General features: G+C 40.5%; 1 protein-coding gene across 7 annotated transcripts in view; it reads right to left on the bottom strand.

Annotated features, from left to right (window-relative positions):
- Window positions 1-16,791, bottom strand: part of kirrel3b (kirre like nephrin family adhesion molecule 3b) — a 587,440-nt gene that overhangs the window by 240,243 nt on the left and 330,406 nt on the right. For all 7 annotated transcript variants that reach the window (XM_061878745.1, XM_061878746.1, XM_061878749.1 and 4 more), the window contains exon 5: window positions 2,164-2,313. In XM_061878745.1, coding sequence (XP_061734729.1) covers window positions 2,164-2,313 — 150 coding nt within the window. The remainder of the gene's footprint in view (window positions 1-2,163; window positions 2,314-16,791) is intronic.

The raw sequence follows: 16,791 nt of genomic DNA, 5'->3' as shown, positions 1-16,791 counted from the left end.
AATTTAATTTAAATCTTCTATTTCACCCCCCCCCCCCACCTTGTTTACCTGCATCTCATCTTTTTTTTGTAAGGGGCGCTGGAAGCCGGCAGACCCGTCAGCGATCCTGTTCTGTCTCCCTGTAATGTTTGTCTGATCTTGAATGGGATTGTGCTGAAAATTTAAATTTTCCTGAAGGAACTCTCCTGACGGAATGAATAAAGTACTATCTAATCTAATCTAATCTAATTAAGAATCGCGATTTATCTGAAAATATTTTTTTTGACACCCATAATTACTGTTTTAAACAAATGTGCAAAATGTTCCTGTATGAATTCATGACAATAAAAAATGAATTTTTCTCCAAATATTGGGATGTTTTTTTAAGTTAATTTAAATTTTGCAAGTGAGTACTAACGTGTGATTAATCATGATGAATTGCAATTCAAGTTTGATTAATCTGATGCAGGAAAAAAATGTATAAAAAAAGTATTCTAAAAATACTTTTAATATTAGGCAATTTTGTGACATTTAAGTTAAAGTAATTGAAATCAAATTACGTTTGTACGTAAATTAAATTATAACTAAGTAATCATTTCAAAACAAGTAAAACAATGCACCACAAATTGTCATAATTATTGCAGCAATACAGAACATGTGCAGATTGTGCAAAAAGCATATTTTGTAACATCAATGCTCATAACTCCGGGGGTTGGTGAATTCAACCTTACTCGCTGTGACTGTCATTGGTGCATAATGAGGAAGTGCTGAGTTGTTGTTTTTGTGGCTACTAGCCAGCGGTGTTATGAGGGTTGCTGTTAAGGGCAGTACTAAGTCTGGGCTTCTGTAGGGTCGCTACATTACTTCCAAGACCTTTGGGAACTAGTTGCAGGTTGCCGAGTCTGCATTCACGTAACACCAAAATGAAGCACCGATAGTTCCTTTTTTTTTTTAAGTTAGTAAGTAAGTAAGTAAGTAATATTTATTTGTAAAGTGCTTTTCACAGAAAAAAAATCACAAAGCGCTGTACAAAACATAGGTGAAGTAAAACAACAATTAGATTTAAAACAACAGTGGATTAAAATAATAGTTAGAAGGTGCATTAACTAAAAGCTTTCCTCAAAAGAGAAGTTTTCAAATCTTCCCTAAAAGTTTCACGGAGAGGCTTGTGCAATTTGTTCCAGAGTCTGGGACTATAGCCAGGTCTCCACAGGTTTTAGAACGAGAAGACCCTGGCCTGAAGACCAGAGGCTGCGCCCTGATGAGTAGGGGCATAGCAAGTCAGTGATGTACTGACAGGCCCCACTATGCAACGTTCGGAATGTCAGGATTAAAATCTTAAACTACATCCATCCATCCATTTCCTACCGCTTATTCCCTTTTTTGGGTCCGCGGGGGGCGCTGGCGCCTATATTAGCTACAATCGCGCGGAAGACGGGGCACACCCTGGATAAGTCGCCACCTCATCGCAGGGCCAACACAAATAGACAGACAACATTCACACTCACTTTCATACACTAGGGCCAATTTAGTGTTGCCAGTCAACCTATCCCCAGGTGCATGTCTTTGGAAGTGGGAGGAAGCCGGAGTACTCAGAAGGAACCCACGCATTCATGGGGAGAACATGCAAACACACAGAAAGATCCTGAGCCCGGGATTGAACCTAGGACTGCAGGACCTTTGTATTGTAATGCGGAATTTAACTGGAAGCCAATGAAGACTGGATAAAACGGGGGCAATATGGGCTGTTTTGGGTGTACCGGTCAAAAGTCTTGCAGCTGCATTTTGTACAGTCTGAAATATCTTTAGCGTTGATTTGTTGAAAAAACTGAAAAGAGATTTGCAATAGTCAATGCGAGACGAAATGAACGCGTGAATGTATAATTTGGTTCCTACTGGATTAGATTTATGAACTGAGAACTGAAAAGCCATCATTCATTCACTCCACATTCACACGATGGTGGTAAGCTACAGTTGTTGCCACCACTGCCGTGGGGTAGACTGATGGACTACGACCAGGATAGCGGAAGGTGGCGTCGAACCTGGAACCCTCAAGTTGCTGGCATGGCTGCTCTACCATCTGAGCCACTAGGTCCCCAACGGCTTCAATAGAACCGGTGCCATCATGGAACCGGATTCCGGCGCCCATCCCTGACTGTATTGTGAAGTATAACGCAGACTTACCGAGCACAGTGAGGCGGGCAGGCCTGGATCTCATGGCAGCCTGGACGGCCTGGCACTCGAACACAGCGTCGTCCATCAGCTCCACACGCTGGATTCGCAGATGATGCTCTCCTGAGCCGTGGTCGCCAATCACTGTGTAACGGGGATAACCTGCAGCACAAACATTCGTATTTGTTCACTTTTAGCAAATGCATGAAGATGCATTTTTCTTGAGATTTGTGTACAAAAAACAACAAAGATGATTGTGTTCCCTTTGTGGGTTGTTTTGTTGACATAGTAACAATGCATACATGTTTTTTTATAGCACTGCTGGCAGTGTGTTAACGACTTCGTAGAGGTGCTGAAAGAAAACAGATGCTGCACTGCAACCACAAGTACTTTCATTCCACTTGTTTGCACATTGCTCAGTCCAATGATTTGTAGTTTAATAATGCAAAAAAAGCATGGGGAATAACCATGAGACGTTTAACACAAGTCAAGCCCAACGGTTTTGGAGATACCCCCTTAACTAATATTGAAATATGCATTGAGAGTGCATTCCCTCCATTGGGGCAAATAAGAGGAATAAAGAGTGTTTGACGGGGAAGTCAGCTCCTTCTAATACTTCTGGAATTGCTTGTCCCCTCAGACCTATTTCCCTTTGCCTCTGCCTTGTTTCTTTCATTATGGAGGATGCCGAATGCAAGAGGAGATGAGTAGATATGTTTATAAAAACGCTGCACCAGACTACACAGGGTTCGGGATTAGTTTTTGCCTCATCCCTCACTTATAGGGGAACATTATCACATTTTCAAAAGGGTTAAAAACAATAAAAATCAGTTCCCAGTGGCTTGTTGTATTTTTTGAATTTTTTTTCAAAATTTTACCGGTCTCGGAATATCCCTAAATAAAGCTTTAAAGTGCCTTATTTTCGCTATCTTCGAAACCACTATCCATTTCCCTGTGACGTCACACAGTGCTGCCAATATAAACAAACAATGGCGAATACCACAGCAAGATATAGTGACATTAGCTCGGATTCAAACTCGGATTTCAGCGACTTAAGCGATTCAATATATTACGCATGTATTAAAACAGATGGTTGGAGTATGAAAGTATTGAAGAAGAAACTGAAGCTATTGAGCGAATAGCTATTGACGCTATTCATAGCCATAGCATGGCCGAATAGCTGCGTTAGCATCGCCGGTAAAATGTGCGGACCAAACGATCAGAACTTTCGCATCTTTTGACACTGGAGCAACTTAAATCCGTCGATTGGTAAGTGTTTTTTTCGCATTAAATGTGGGTGGAAGGAAATGTAATATAGTTGCAAATGCATCTACAGGTTATCCATACATCTCTGTACCATGTCTGCTTTAGCATTGCCGGTAAATAGCATGTTAGCATTGATTAGCGTAGCATGTTAGCATCGATTAGCTGGCAGTCAACATCAACAAAACTCACCTTTGGGATTTTGTTGACTTTATTGTTGCAAATGCATCTGCAGGTTATCCATACATCTCTGTGCCATGTCTGCCTTAGCATCGCCGGTAAAATGTGGAGACACTCCAGCACATTCAATGGGGGTCTGGCGGCAGACACTTTCGCATCTTCGGGCCAGTGGTGCAACTTGAATCCCTCCCTGTTAGTGTTGTTACACCCTCTGACAATACACCGTTGAGGCATGATGTCTCCAAGGTTCCAAAAAATAGTCCAAAAAACGGAAAATAACAGAGCTGAGACCCGGTGTTTGTAATGTGTTGAAAATGAAAATGGCGGCTGTATTACCTCGGCGACGTCACATTCTGACGCCATCGCCTCCAGCCCGATAAACAGAAAAGCGTTTAATTCGCCAAAATTCAACCATTTCGAATTCGGAAATCGGTTAAAAAAATATATGGGTTTTTTTTCTGCACCATCAAGGTATATATTGACGCTTACATAGGTCTGGTGATAATGTTCCCCTTTAAGGGGTGGGTGAAAAATGCGTGGAGAATGGCGTTTCCTCGATGTGAAGAACCTGATAAGTCTGAAAGAGAGAAAAATGCAAAGATCCTGGAATACTTTTACAGTCTCGGGGATATGTTCAGAAACGGTACCCTGTCGTGGCAAGTCCTTGGGTTTTTCTATTGCAAATGCACTCAAAGTCCAATTACTGACGCTTGGTTCATTGAATCCAGTTGTCTCTAATAGAGCATGAAGCGGGCTTCGTTTTCTGCCGGTGCGGTGAGTTATGGCCGATTAAGCCACTCTGCATTTACGTGTAGCTTTTAATCTTAAGGGTTCATACAAATGGGAGTGTGAAGGACAAAGGAACACATCAACGTTTTGACTCTGGGGGCAAAAAAAATATGAGAGACTGAAGGTGATAATGTCTTCTATCCTTAAATTTGGTGCCCTACACTGAGTGAGCTAGCGCGTTAAAGCCGGCTGTAAAAGTAAAAAGGGTTTAATGTCGACCCATCTCATTTTAAAAGCTACAATTAATAAAATTAATAATCACTGACGGGGAAAGATGCGTTGCTTTTGCAGGAGAAGTGCCTGAAATAGCAGACATATCATTATGTGCGCAAGGTCACCCGGATGAACATCCGATTTCATTGGATGTTCATTGATGAGACTCAATGCTGTGCTGACATTGTGGATCACAAGGGTAATGATCATGACATAATCGCGATGATATACATTTAGTAGACTCTCATTCCTATTCTGTGGAGATCATCTACAGCAGTATTTCTTAAACATAGGGCAGGGTTGCGTCACGAGTTCCCCCCAAAGGGTGGCCAAAAATATCGGTTTGTCAACTGTGGTCCGTTTGGTCTGCAGCGGTACTCAGTTGTAATATCAATCAATCAATCAATGTTTATTTATATAGCCCCAAATCACAAATGTCTCAAAGGACTGCACAAATCATTACGGCTACAACATCCTCGGAAGAACCCACAAAAGGGCAAGGAAAACTCACACCCAGTGGGCAGAGAGAATTCACATCCAGTGGGACGCCAGTGACAATGCTGACTATGAGAAACCTTGGAGAGGACCTCAGATGTGGGCAACCCCCCCTCTCTAGGGGACCGAAAGCAATGGATGTCGAGCGGGTCTAACATGATACTGTGAAAGTTCAATCCATAGTGGCTCCAACACAGCCACGAGAGTTCAGTTCAAGCGGATCCAAGACAGCAGCGAGAGTCCCGTCCACAGGAAACCATCTCAAGCGGATCAGCAGCGTAGAGACGTCCCCAACCGATACAGGCGAGCAGTCCATCCTGGGTCCCGACGAGCGGTCCATCCTGGGTCTCGACTCTGGACAGCCAGTACTTCATCCATGGTCATCGGACCGGACCCCCTCCACAAGGGAGGGGGGGACATAGGAGAAAGAAAAGAAGCGGCAGATCAACTGGTCTAAAAAGGAGGTCTATTTAAAGGCTAGAGTATACAGATGAGTTTTAAGGTGAGACTTAATACACTTTTCCACCACGCGTGGCAGTAATGCCAATATCAAACAAACAGAAGCAGTCTAGAGCTAAAGTCATAGAAGTTTCTTGAGCGCAAAAAATATGTTAAGCTTTATTTAAATTTACACTTTAATTTATCGGCATTTTCTTTAGGAAACATTGTATAATTTATTTTTAATTTAGTGAAAATTTGGCCCTGCGATGAGGTGGCGACTTGTCCAAGGTGTACTGTAGCTGAGATTGGCACCAGCGCCCCCCGCGACCCCAAAAAGGAAATAAGCGGTAGAAAAATGGATGGATGGATGGATTTATTTTAGCACTGCGTAATTGTATGGACATTTATTTTTCATCAGTTTTTATGCGTGCCTTATTTTGCAGTATATGTGATTATTACTGTATTTTCCAGTCCATATGGCGCACTGCCAATGAATGGTCTATTTTTTATCTTTTTTCATATATTAAGCAGACCAAATTATAGGGCGCATTAAAGGAGTCGTATTACATTTGTTTTCTAAATAGAAAGTACTTCCTTGTGGTTTACATAACATGTAATGGTGGTTCTTTGGTCAAAATGTTGCATTGATTGTTTTACAGATCATGTTCATTCCTCTTACGGATGTGCCGTTTTGTGGACCGTCTTATTCACGTGGCTCACCTTCGGCAGCGTCTTCTCCCCGTCATCTTTGTTGTAGTGGTGTAGCGTGCAAGGACGGGGGTGGAAGACGTGTCAAAAGATGGAGCTAACTGTTTTAATGAAATTCAGACTTTACTTAAATCAATAATGGAGCAGCATCTCCTCATCTGGAAACAATCCCACCGGAAATGTATCCCATGAAAAACCGTCCAACCGGAACTGTAATAACTAAATTTCCTTGCGTGATTAGAGTACATTTACTACACCGGTATGTTCTAGCGCTTTCATGGTGCGTTTACTGACAGATATAAGTAAGAACTTTACACTACTTTATTTAGAAATGGCAACAGCAGAGGATGAATGTCTCATAACAAGAAAATAAAGAAAAAGAAGAAGCCTATCAACTACAGCACCGGCACGGACGCCTGCAATTTTTCAGGATTCATGCAGATCCCAGATACGGATCAGCAGGTACTAGAGGGTAAGAAAAGTTTATTTTGCATAATGTTGCCGGACGAAACGCCAGATAATGTGTCTTACCTTATACACACACTATAATAATACTCGTTTGTTGAAGCACAGTACAATCCATCAAGCGGTGCTGCTTCATAGCTTACCAAAGTCGTACTAAAACATTTTGATATATTTTTGAGCGCCGTGTGTAATGTTCTATATTTCAATGGATCATTTAAAACTGTGGTCCCCAACCTTTTTGTATCCGCAGACCGGTCAACGCTTAATAATTTGTCCCGTCGCCCAGCTGGGTAATCCCTTTTTTATTTTAATTTTTTTTTTCTTTGTCATGAAAAGGGACGTTTTTGTCAGGAAAAAGGGAGATGTTTGTGGTTGGTGCACTAATTGTAAGTGTATGTTGTGTTTTTCATGTTGATTTAATGAAAAAAAAAATATATATATATAAAAAAATATATATATATATATATATATATATATTATTTTTTTATCTTTTTTTTTTAAATAAAAATTAATAAAAAAACATTCTGCGGCCCGGTACCAATTGGGCCATGGCCCGGCACCGGGCCGCGGCCCGGTGGTTGGGGACCACTGATTTAAAATGCTGGTTTTGTTTACTTGAGACCCATCATACTGGGTCTTATGTTTGACTCCCATCTACTGGTCACACTTGTCATTACACCGTTTACCAAATAAAATAGCTTTGAAGTGGGTAAGCTCAACCAAACGTATTCCTTACATTAGGCGCACCAGGTTATAGGGCGCACTGTCGAGTTTTGAGAAAAGATTTTAGGTGCGCCTTATAGTCCGGAAAATACGGTACTTACTTTTTCTATTAGCCTGACGTAAGCCTTGACAATAAAATTTGTGATTAGCACATTTTTTACTAGCATTTGATAAGTTTTTTCCGGTTACATCGACTGTAAGTAAGTTTGATATAATAATTGAATACAAATGAAAGTGTTAATATTTTATATTTGAGTCTCTGTAGTGGAAACGTTGAGTCCCGAGGTCAAAAAGGTTAAGAAAATACAATACGGTAAGCCAATGCCGGGTTTATTCCGCACTGACCAAATTAGTCTAAAAAAAAATTCCAAGCAGGATTTATATTTATTGAGATTTGAAAACGCAAACCAACAGGTGGCGCCAAACAACTTCTGCGTCAGAGTTTGCTGGTTGGTCATGACCCTTTTTTTTTTTGGGTCAAGCCAGCGGTATCATTTGGTCTTTCTAGGGTGTCTTAAACCTCGCTTAAAGTGTTCTCAATATTATGTTTTTTTTTTGCAAGGTAAATCCAACAGATATAGAGTAGCCAGAATATGAATGTGTTTTATGTTATCATTCACTGAAATATGATTAGTGAAGTTTCTCTTTACTTCATGATGTCAGGTAGATATTTTCTGATTCATATAGGATTATCATTTATCACAATCATTATTGTAATTTTAATGTTGTATTAGTGTATCTTAAGACTCCCCTGTCTTTGAAAACAGTGATGCCTCTGTTTCGGACTTAAATTAAGGTTCCTTGAATGCAACACAATTATGTGTTATGAGAAGCTAAAGTGGCAGCACGATGGCCAAGGGTTAAGTGCATGTGCCTCACAATAAGAAGGTCCTGGGTTCGAGTCCCGGGCTCGGGGTCTATCCGTGTGAAGTTTGCATATCCCCCCGTGACTGTGTGGGTTCCATCCGGGTACTCCGGCTTCCTCCCACTTCCAAAGACATGCACCTGGGGATAGGTTGATTGGCAATACTAAATTGGCCCTAGTGTGTAAGTGTGAAAGTTGTCTATCTGTGTTGGCCCTGTGATGAGGTGGCGACTTGTCAAGGGTGTACGCCGTCTTCCACCCAAATGCAACTTGGATAGGCTCCAGCACCCCCGCGACCCCAAATGTGAGGACAAGTGGTAGAAAATGGATGGATGTGTGGAGATACAAAAGTGAAACTTAAACAAAACTTTGTCCAATGTTGCCACAAATAGATGTTTCGTATTTTTACCTTTCGACTATCTTCTCATCCTGGTTCTGAAATGTTGGCGCTGTGTGGGATTGCATAAGAGTGAGCTTTAATGAGTCCGTGTTAAATGAACAGTGAAGTGTTCAATGCTGGGTTTGCCCCTGCCAGGAATAATTAAACATGCATGGAGTGTAAGTTGTGTTACACATTCCTAATTTGATCCAAACCACTTTATTGTTTAACCTTCCTCTTGTGTTAGCTTTCTGTTAACATCTCTTATGTTAACGGGTCGGTTTTGACCCATGTCTTAAATCAGCTGTAAAATACATTAAAAACAATTATCTATCATCCAATTTGTTTCTCATCTCTTGGTTACCTCGTTAGGCCTCCTTATCCTTGAAAATATTGGTTTTAATATTTTTGGTTTGGGCCATTGGGCCATTGGGCCTTTTTTTGTCAGTATACCCCTCGATTTCAATTTTTAAAAATGGTAAAACGAACCTCAAGGGAATCATACACATAAAAAAAAGGTTGTTGTGTTACCTAACTCTTACTAAGGGGTATTAAAACACATCTCTTGAATAAATGTGTTTTATTTATTTTTTCATTTTAAGAATTTTAACTATAGTAACATCTATGGTGTTACGGGTCAATTTCGACCCATATATATTTACTTCAAGAAAAAGGCTAAAACATATTTTTTTCAGCAACAGAAATCCAACATCAAACAAAAAACAACCAACAACCAATCAAGCAAATGAAACCAAGAGAAATAGATTACTAGTTCCAAAACTAATAAAAAAAACAAAATCAGAGTGGCAAAAAGTGACACTTTAAGTGTCCGTCTTTTGTTTGTTTTTGTACAGGATAACAAGGTAAAATGAGAATCCACTAAAGCTCACATGATTGGGAGAGGAGCTGGCTGTCAGTCTGTTCAGTTTTGGCTCTTATCATTGCTTTATCATCTTATTTTTATAACTGGGTCGAAACCGACCCTAACAACACCAAGGGCATAATTTCTACCAGAGCATTTTATAATTTAGTGAAAAAAATTAAAATGTTTTATTTTGTTGACAAAGAGGTTCCTGACAAAGTCAAAAAGCTTTGATGCAAAAAAATAAATGTATGTGGTGTTTTTATGCATTTAAAAACAAAAACGGGTCGGTGCCGACCCTAACACAAGACGAAGGTTAACTTCACAGCAAAATGTATATGTTCTTAACATTTATGATGACATATTTTATGACTGACAGATTTGAATGACATTTAAAAAAAAAAAAATCTTTACCAGGCCACGATCATGTTGCCCTTCTGGTCGTTGCCCTAAACCATGATCAGTGAGGGACGTTAAAATAAAGAAATTCAGCATCACTGAACAGATTCTATTCAACTTCAATTTGTCCAATCATCTAATCAGTGCCTGTGGCCGTCTAATTAAATCTCGACATTATTTGTCTCCAAAAGGGAAGCTCATTTGCATTTTAGGCGGAAAACAAACCATCATCTAATGTCTTTTTTCCCCTTCACCCCTCATGAAATCATAGATGTTGCCAGTATGAGTAATTTTTTTTTCTTGCACACATGGTGATGGATGATGATGACAATTATGGTATACATGTGTAGTAGTGTTTGCTTTCAGGAATATTGATTTATATTGCACTGACCGGAAAATTATATATGCATCCATCCATTTCCTACCGATTGTCCCTTTCCAGGTCGCGGGGGTGCTGGAGCCCAAACCAGCAGCACTCGGGCGGAAGGCAGGGTGCACCCTGGACAAGTTACCATCTCATCATAGGGCCAACACAGATAGACAACATTCACACTCACATACAAACACTAGAACCAATCTGGTGTTGCCAATCAACCTATCCCCAGGTGCATGTCTTTGGAAGTGGGAGGAAGCCGGAGTACCCGGGGGGAACCCCCGCTGTCACAGGGAGAACATCCAAACTCCAAATATAAAGACCACGAGCCCAGGGATAAAACTCGAGACCTCAGTATTGTGAGGCACACACACTAATATATATATATATATATATATATATATATATATATATATATATATATATATATATATATATATATTACAAAATTGAGCTGTTTGGCCACAATACCCATAAATAGGAATTTGAAAAAGGAAAGGTGAGGCCTTTACTCCCAGGAACACCGTGCCAACCGTCAAGCAAGGTGGTGGTAGTATCATGTTCTGGGCCTGTTTTGCTGTAAATGGAACTGGTGCTTTATAGAGAGTAAATGGGACAATGAAAGAGGATGATTACCTCCAAATTCTTCAAGAAAACCTAAAATCATCAGCCCGGAGGTTGGGTCTTGGGCGCAGTTGGTCGTTCCAACAGGACAATGACCCCCAAACACATATCAAAAGTGGTAAAGGGATGGCTAAATTAGGCTACAAATAAGGTTTTAGAATGGCCTTCCCAAATCCTTGACTTGAAGGGGAACATTAACACAGTTTCAAAAGGATTAAAAACAATAAAAATCAGTTCCCAGTGGCTTGTTTTATTTTTCAAAGTTTTTTTCAAAATTTTACACCTCCCGGAATATCCATAAAAAAAGCTTTAAAGTTCTTGATTTTCGGTAATTGCGATGCGACTGTCCATTTCCCTGTGACGTCATACAGTGCTGCGGTTACCACAGCAAGATATAGCGACATTAGCTCGGATTCAGACTCGGATTTCAGCGGCTTAAGCGATTCAACAGATTACGCATGTATTGAAACAGATGGTCGGAGTATGGAGGCAGATAGTGAAAACGAAATTGAAGAACAAATTGAAGCTATTGAGCGAATAGCTATTGACGCTATTCGGCCATAGCATGGGTGTACCTAATGAAGTGGCCCATAGCATGGCTGCCTTATTAGCATCGCCGGTAAAATGTGCGGACCAAACGATCAGGACTTTCGCATCTTGTGACACTGGAGCAACTTAAAATCCGTCGATTGGTAAGTGTTTGTTTCGCATTAAATGTGGGTATCTAGTTTCAAATGTACATACAGCTAGCGTAAATAGCATGTTAGCATCGATTAGCTGGCAGTCATGCCTTGACCAAATATGTCTGATTAGCACATAAGTCAACAACATCAACAAAACTCACTTTTGTGATTTTGTTGACTTAATCGTTGCAAATGCCTCTGCAGGTTATCCATACATCTCTGTGCCATGTCCGTCTTAGCATCGCCGGTCAAATGTGCAGACACTCTGGCAAATTCAATGGGGGTCTGGCGGCAGATTTCTTGCGAGTGGTGCAACTTGAATCCCTCCCTGTTAGTGTTGTTACACCCTCCGACAACACACCGTCGAGGCCTGATGTCTCCAAGGTTCCAAAAAATAGTCGAAAAAACTGAAAATAACAGAGCTGAGACCCGGTGTTTGTAATGTGAAAATGAAAATGGCGGGTGTATCACCTCGGTGACGTCACGTTCTGACATCATCGCTAAAAGACCGATTAACAGAAAGGTGTTTAATTTGCCAAAATTCATCCATTTAGAGTTCGGAAATCGGTTAAAAAAATACATGGTCTTTTTTCTGCAACATCAAGGTATATATTAACGCTTGCATAGGTTTGGTGATAATGTTCCCCTTTAAACGTGTGAACAATGCTGAAGAAACATGTCCATGTCAGAAAACAAAAAAATATAGCTAAACTGTACCAATTGTGTCAAGAGTAGTGATCAAAAATTCATCCAGAAACGTCTTATTGCAGTGAAACTCGCCAAGTGACATGTAAACAAATATTAACATTGCTGTATGTATACTTTTGACCTAGCAGATTTGGTCACATTTTCATTTAACCCATAATAATTTCATAAAAGAACCAAACTTCATGAATGTTTTTGTGACCAACAAAAAATTGTGCTCCAATCACTCTATCACAAAAAAATAAGAGTTGTAGAAATTATTGAAAAACTCAAGACAGCCATGACATAATGTCCTTCACAAGGGTACGTAAACTTTTGACCACAACTATGTATATATATATCCCTGTCACTTACACATACCGCTGACGTGGTGCTCAAGGTTGTAAAGCAAGACAAGAAGGTTTGATGGAATAGATTATATAACTTTTAATTTAAAAATGGGGCTTCACGGTGGCAGAGGGGTTAGTGCGTCTGCCTCACAATACGAAGGTCCTGCAGTCCTGGGTTCAAATCCAGGCTCGGGATCTTTCTGTGTGGAGTTTGCATGTTCTCCCCGTGAATGCGTGGGTTCCCTCCGGGTACTCCGGCTTCCTCCCACTTCCAAAGACATGCACCTGGGGATAGGTTGATTGGCAACACTAAATTGGCCCTAGTGTGTGAATGTGAGTGTGAATGTTGTCTGTCTATCTGTGTTGGCCCTGGGATGAGGTGGCGACTTGTCCAGGGTGTACCCCGCCTTCCGCCCGATTGTAGCTGAGATAGGCGCCAGCGGCCCCCGCGACCCCGAAAGGGAATAAGCGGTAGAAAATGGATGGATGGAATTTAAAAATGATCGATACTGTTGACTATAATTTAAATGTTTTTCAAACAATATAACCAGCAAAATTCCTGGGCCGATGACACTAAAGACACTCTACAAAAAGATCCTGCAGCATTTGTTGGGGCGGCATAACTCGGTTGGTAGAGTGGCCGTGCCAGCAACTTGAGGGTTGCAGGTTCGATTCCCGCTTCTGCCATCCTAGTCACTGCCGTTGTGTCCTTGGACAAAGCACTTTACCCACCTTTTCCCAGTGCCACCCACACTGGTTTAAATGTAACTTAAATATTGGGTTTCACTATGTAAAGTGCTTTGAGTCACTAGAGAAAAGCGCTATATAAATATAATTCACTTCACTTCACTTGTTTTGTCCAGTGCACAAGATGAGAGGACAGTTGTGGCAGGAAAACTCATAAATGCTTCAAAGTGACAGCACCTGCTCACAATAGCCATGTTTATATGGACACAAATATTTGGAATAAAGGGCCATTAAAAATGTCTCATACAAATAAGTCAATCGGAAGATTCTGATCCAATTCAGTCAATTTAGAAATACATTTAATTCCGAACGGGAGGGGTGTTTATAGGTGTCAATGTACGCACCCATTCAGATTATGTCTTCGTGGTTTGGGTTATAAATGCTAAATCAGCACACTTGCGTTTCTGTCTTCGAAGACAGCCAAATATTTATCGCACAGCAGCAACTTTGACGGGAAGGAAGAAAAAGTGGCCTGATGCCAACACAGCTTTCTTGTTAGAAACGTTAAAATAAAACAGAAGGTTAGAGTAAAACCTTTAATTGAAAGCCTTGAAACACCAAGTTGTCCAAACAAATCCATGAAAAACTACAAGATGACGTAATTTTACGAATCATAGACCAAATTAAAATTCGCTGAAAATGTTTGAAATCAGAATAAGTGGATTTGACCCAGACAACCTTCAGTTTTACCGTCTTATGGATAACTTAGTAGGAGATCGGCCATACCATGAATTGATTTACGTGGATCCTGACTTAAACAAGTTGAAAAACGTATTCGGGTGTTACCATTTTGATTGATTGATTGATTGATACTTTTATTAGTAGATTGCACAGTACAGTACATATTCCGTACAATTGACCACTAAATGGTAACACCCGAATAAGTTTTTCAACTTGTTTAAGTCGGGGTCCACGTTAATGAATTGATGGCAAAAATATATTCTATCAGCATAATACAGTTATACATTGAATTATTTGCACTATTTACAATCCGGGGGGGTGGGATGTGGAGGGGGTTGGGGCGGGGGAGGGGTTAGTTTTGGTTAATATCAGTACTTCAGTCGGTTGGGTGATACAATGACTGAAATAAACATGATCACTAAAATAATATACAACTTTTCTTGCTGAAATACATTGTTTTTTTACCCCCAATTGACTCATGTTACTACATTCTTGAAAATGCAACCTGCCTTATTAGTGGTCAATTCTACGGAATATGTATTGTACTGTGCAATATACTAATTAAAAGTTCCAATCAATAAATTGCTGAACTTTTCTTACAATGGCATTTTTGGTTAAGAGAAACAAAGTTTTAACGTCCACTCAGAGTCTAATCAGCAAGACAGCAGCATCACCGGTAAGCTATCAACTGTTCACGTTACACTAACTCAAGTTAACCAATAGTTTCTAAGTAAAACTTTATGTGAAACCAGCATTCATGTGCCAACTTGTTTACAACTGTCCTACGAAAAGGGATGTTAAAATATGAATTTAACTCAGCATCAGGAAACCAGAACTGGTCTTTTACCCATATTACTTTCTTCCCAGAAGCATTAAGGAAACTGAAGATTGTTGAACACCTTGATGTTTGAAAGGCTGGAAACACCAAATTGTACAAACCCATTCATGAAAAATTGTAGGAAGTCAGAATTCACCCAGCCATCGACCAAGTTTGAAGTGGTTCTGACGCCAGCAGCTTTCAGTTTTATTGTCCGATGGATGACTTAATGGGAGATCAGCCATTGTCGAACAATGGTATGGGTATTGGTTTGGAGGAGGAAAGTATTAAGAACTGGGTTTCCTCCGAGAGATAAGCACCTGTTCATGTTACATTAACTCAAGTTAACTCACAGTAAAACTTAATAGGAAACTGTTACCAGCATTCACGTTCCAGCTTGTTCACAAGATCGCACCATCTCCCATAAAGTCATCGATCAGATGGTAAAACTGAAAGACGGTAGTGTCAGAACCACTTTTACCGTTTTGACTTTAAACCTGTCTAGCTTTTTAGATTTTGGTCCATGGTTTGTTGAATTACAGCTTCCTGCCGTTTTTCACATTGTTTACAAATGTTCTGGGTAAGGGTTTTTGGCAAGTGTGAAAAAAAACACTGCAGTTAGAATTAAATATTTAATATCTTAATTTTTTTGATCAAAGTCAGTTTGTTTACAACATAAGCGGGAGTAATTTCTTCTTTTACTGCCCCCCCCCCCAAAAAAGGCAACTGTGCACATTTTCAAATGTTTTTGTTTTTTTTCTCATTAACTCTTGGGTCAGTTTTTTTAGTGTCTATGTAAACAGAGGATTTTAAGGGGGTTCCTACATCTGTGGTCCCCTCCAAGGTTTCCAATTGTATCCCATTGGGTTGAGTTTTTTCTTGCCCTGATGTGGGATCTGCGCAGAGGCTATCGTTGTGGCTTGTGCAGCCCTTTGAGACACTTGTGATATAGTGCTATGTAAATAAACTTTGATTGGGTGATTGATCGATTGATTGATTTTATGCATGTAAACATAGCTCGTGTCTTTAGCATCTGACAATTCCTGGCCAAGTGGTAGTAACTGTTTTACTCACTCGTATTGTGTGTGTGATTTATTTTGTCTTTCCCAAACTCAAGAGGGTCATTGAAAAATGCAAATGACGATGTCGGTGCAGACGATCAGAAATAATCCTTACAGAAGTACATGAAAGGATGACATGGGAGGAATTGATTAACGTGGACCCCAACTTAAACAAGTTGAAAAACCTATTCTGGTGTTACCGTTTAGTGGTCAATTGTACGGAATATGTACTGTACTTTGAAATCTACTAATAAAAGTTTCAATCAATCAAAGGACGTTCATTAAACTCCAAGAGGATTGAGTCACCAATCCTGGAACTTCTCTGACACACCTCATACGCAGGGTTGTCTTATAACCGAGTCATTCCAAATCAATCAATCAATCAATGTTTATTTATATAGCCCTAAATCACAAATGTCTCAAAGGACTGCACAAACCACTACGACATCCTCGGAAGAACCCACATAAGGGCAAGGAAAACTCACACCCAGTGGGCAGGGAGAATTCACACCCAATGGGACGCCAGTGACAATGATGACTATGAGAACTTTGGAGAGGACCTCAAATGTGGGAAACCCCCACCCCCCCTCTAGGGGACCGAAAGCAATGGATGTCGAGCGGGTCTAACATGATACTGTGAAAGTTCAATCCATAGTGGCTCCAAGAGTTCAGTTCAAAGCGGATCCAAGACAGAAGCGAGTGTCCCGTCCACAGGAAACCATCCCAAGCGGAGTCGGATCAGCATCGTAGAGATGTCCCCAACCGATACACAGGCGAGCGGCCCATTCTGGGTCCGACTCTGGACAGCCAGTACTTCATCCATGGTCGTCGGACCATG

Source organism: Nerophis ophidion, linkage group LG18 (genome assembly GCF_033978795.1).
Source record: "Nerophis ophidion isolate RoL-2023_Sa linkage group LG18, RoL_Noph_v1.0, whole genome shotgun sequence".
In the NCBI taxonomy this organism is placed as follows: Eukaryota; Metazoa; Chordata; class Actinopteri; order Syngnathiformes; family Syngnathidae; genus Nerophis; species Nerophis ophidion.
The sequence above is the reverse complement of the archived record's forward strand: the minus strand, read 5'-3'. Positions and strand labels throughout refer to the sequence as shown.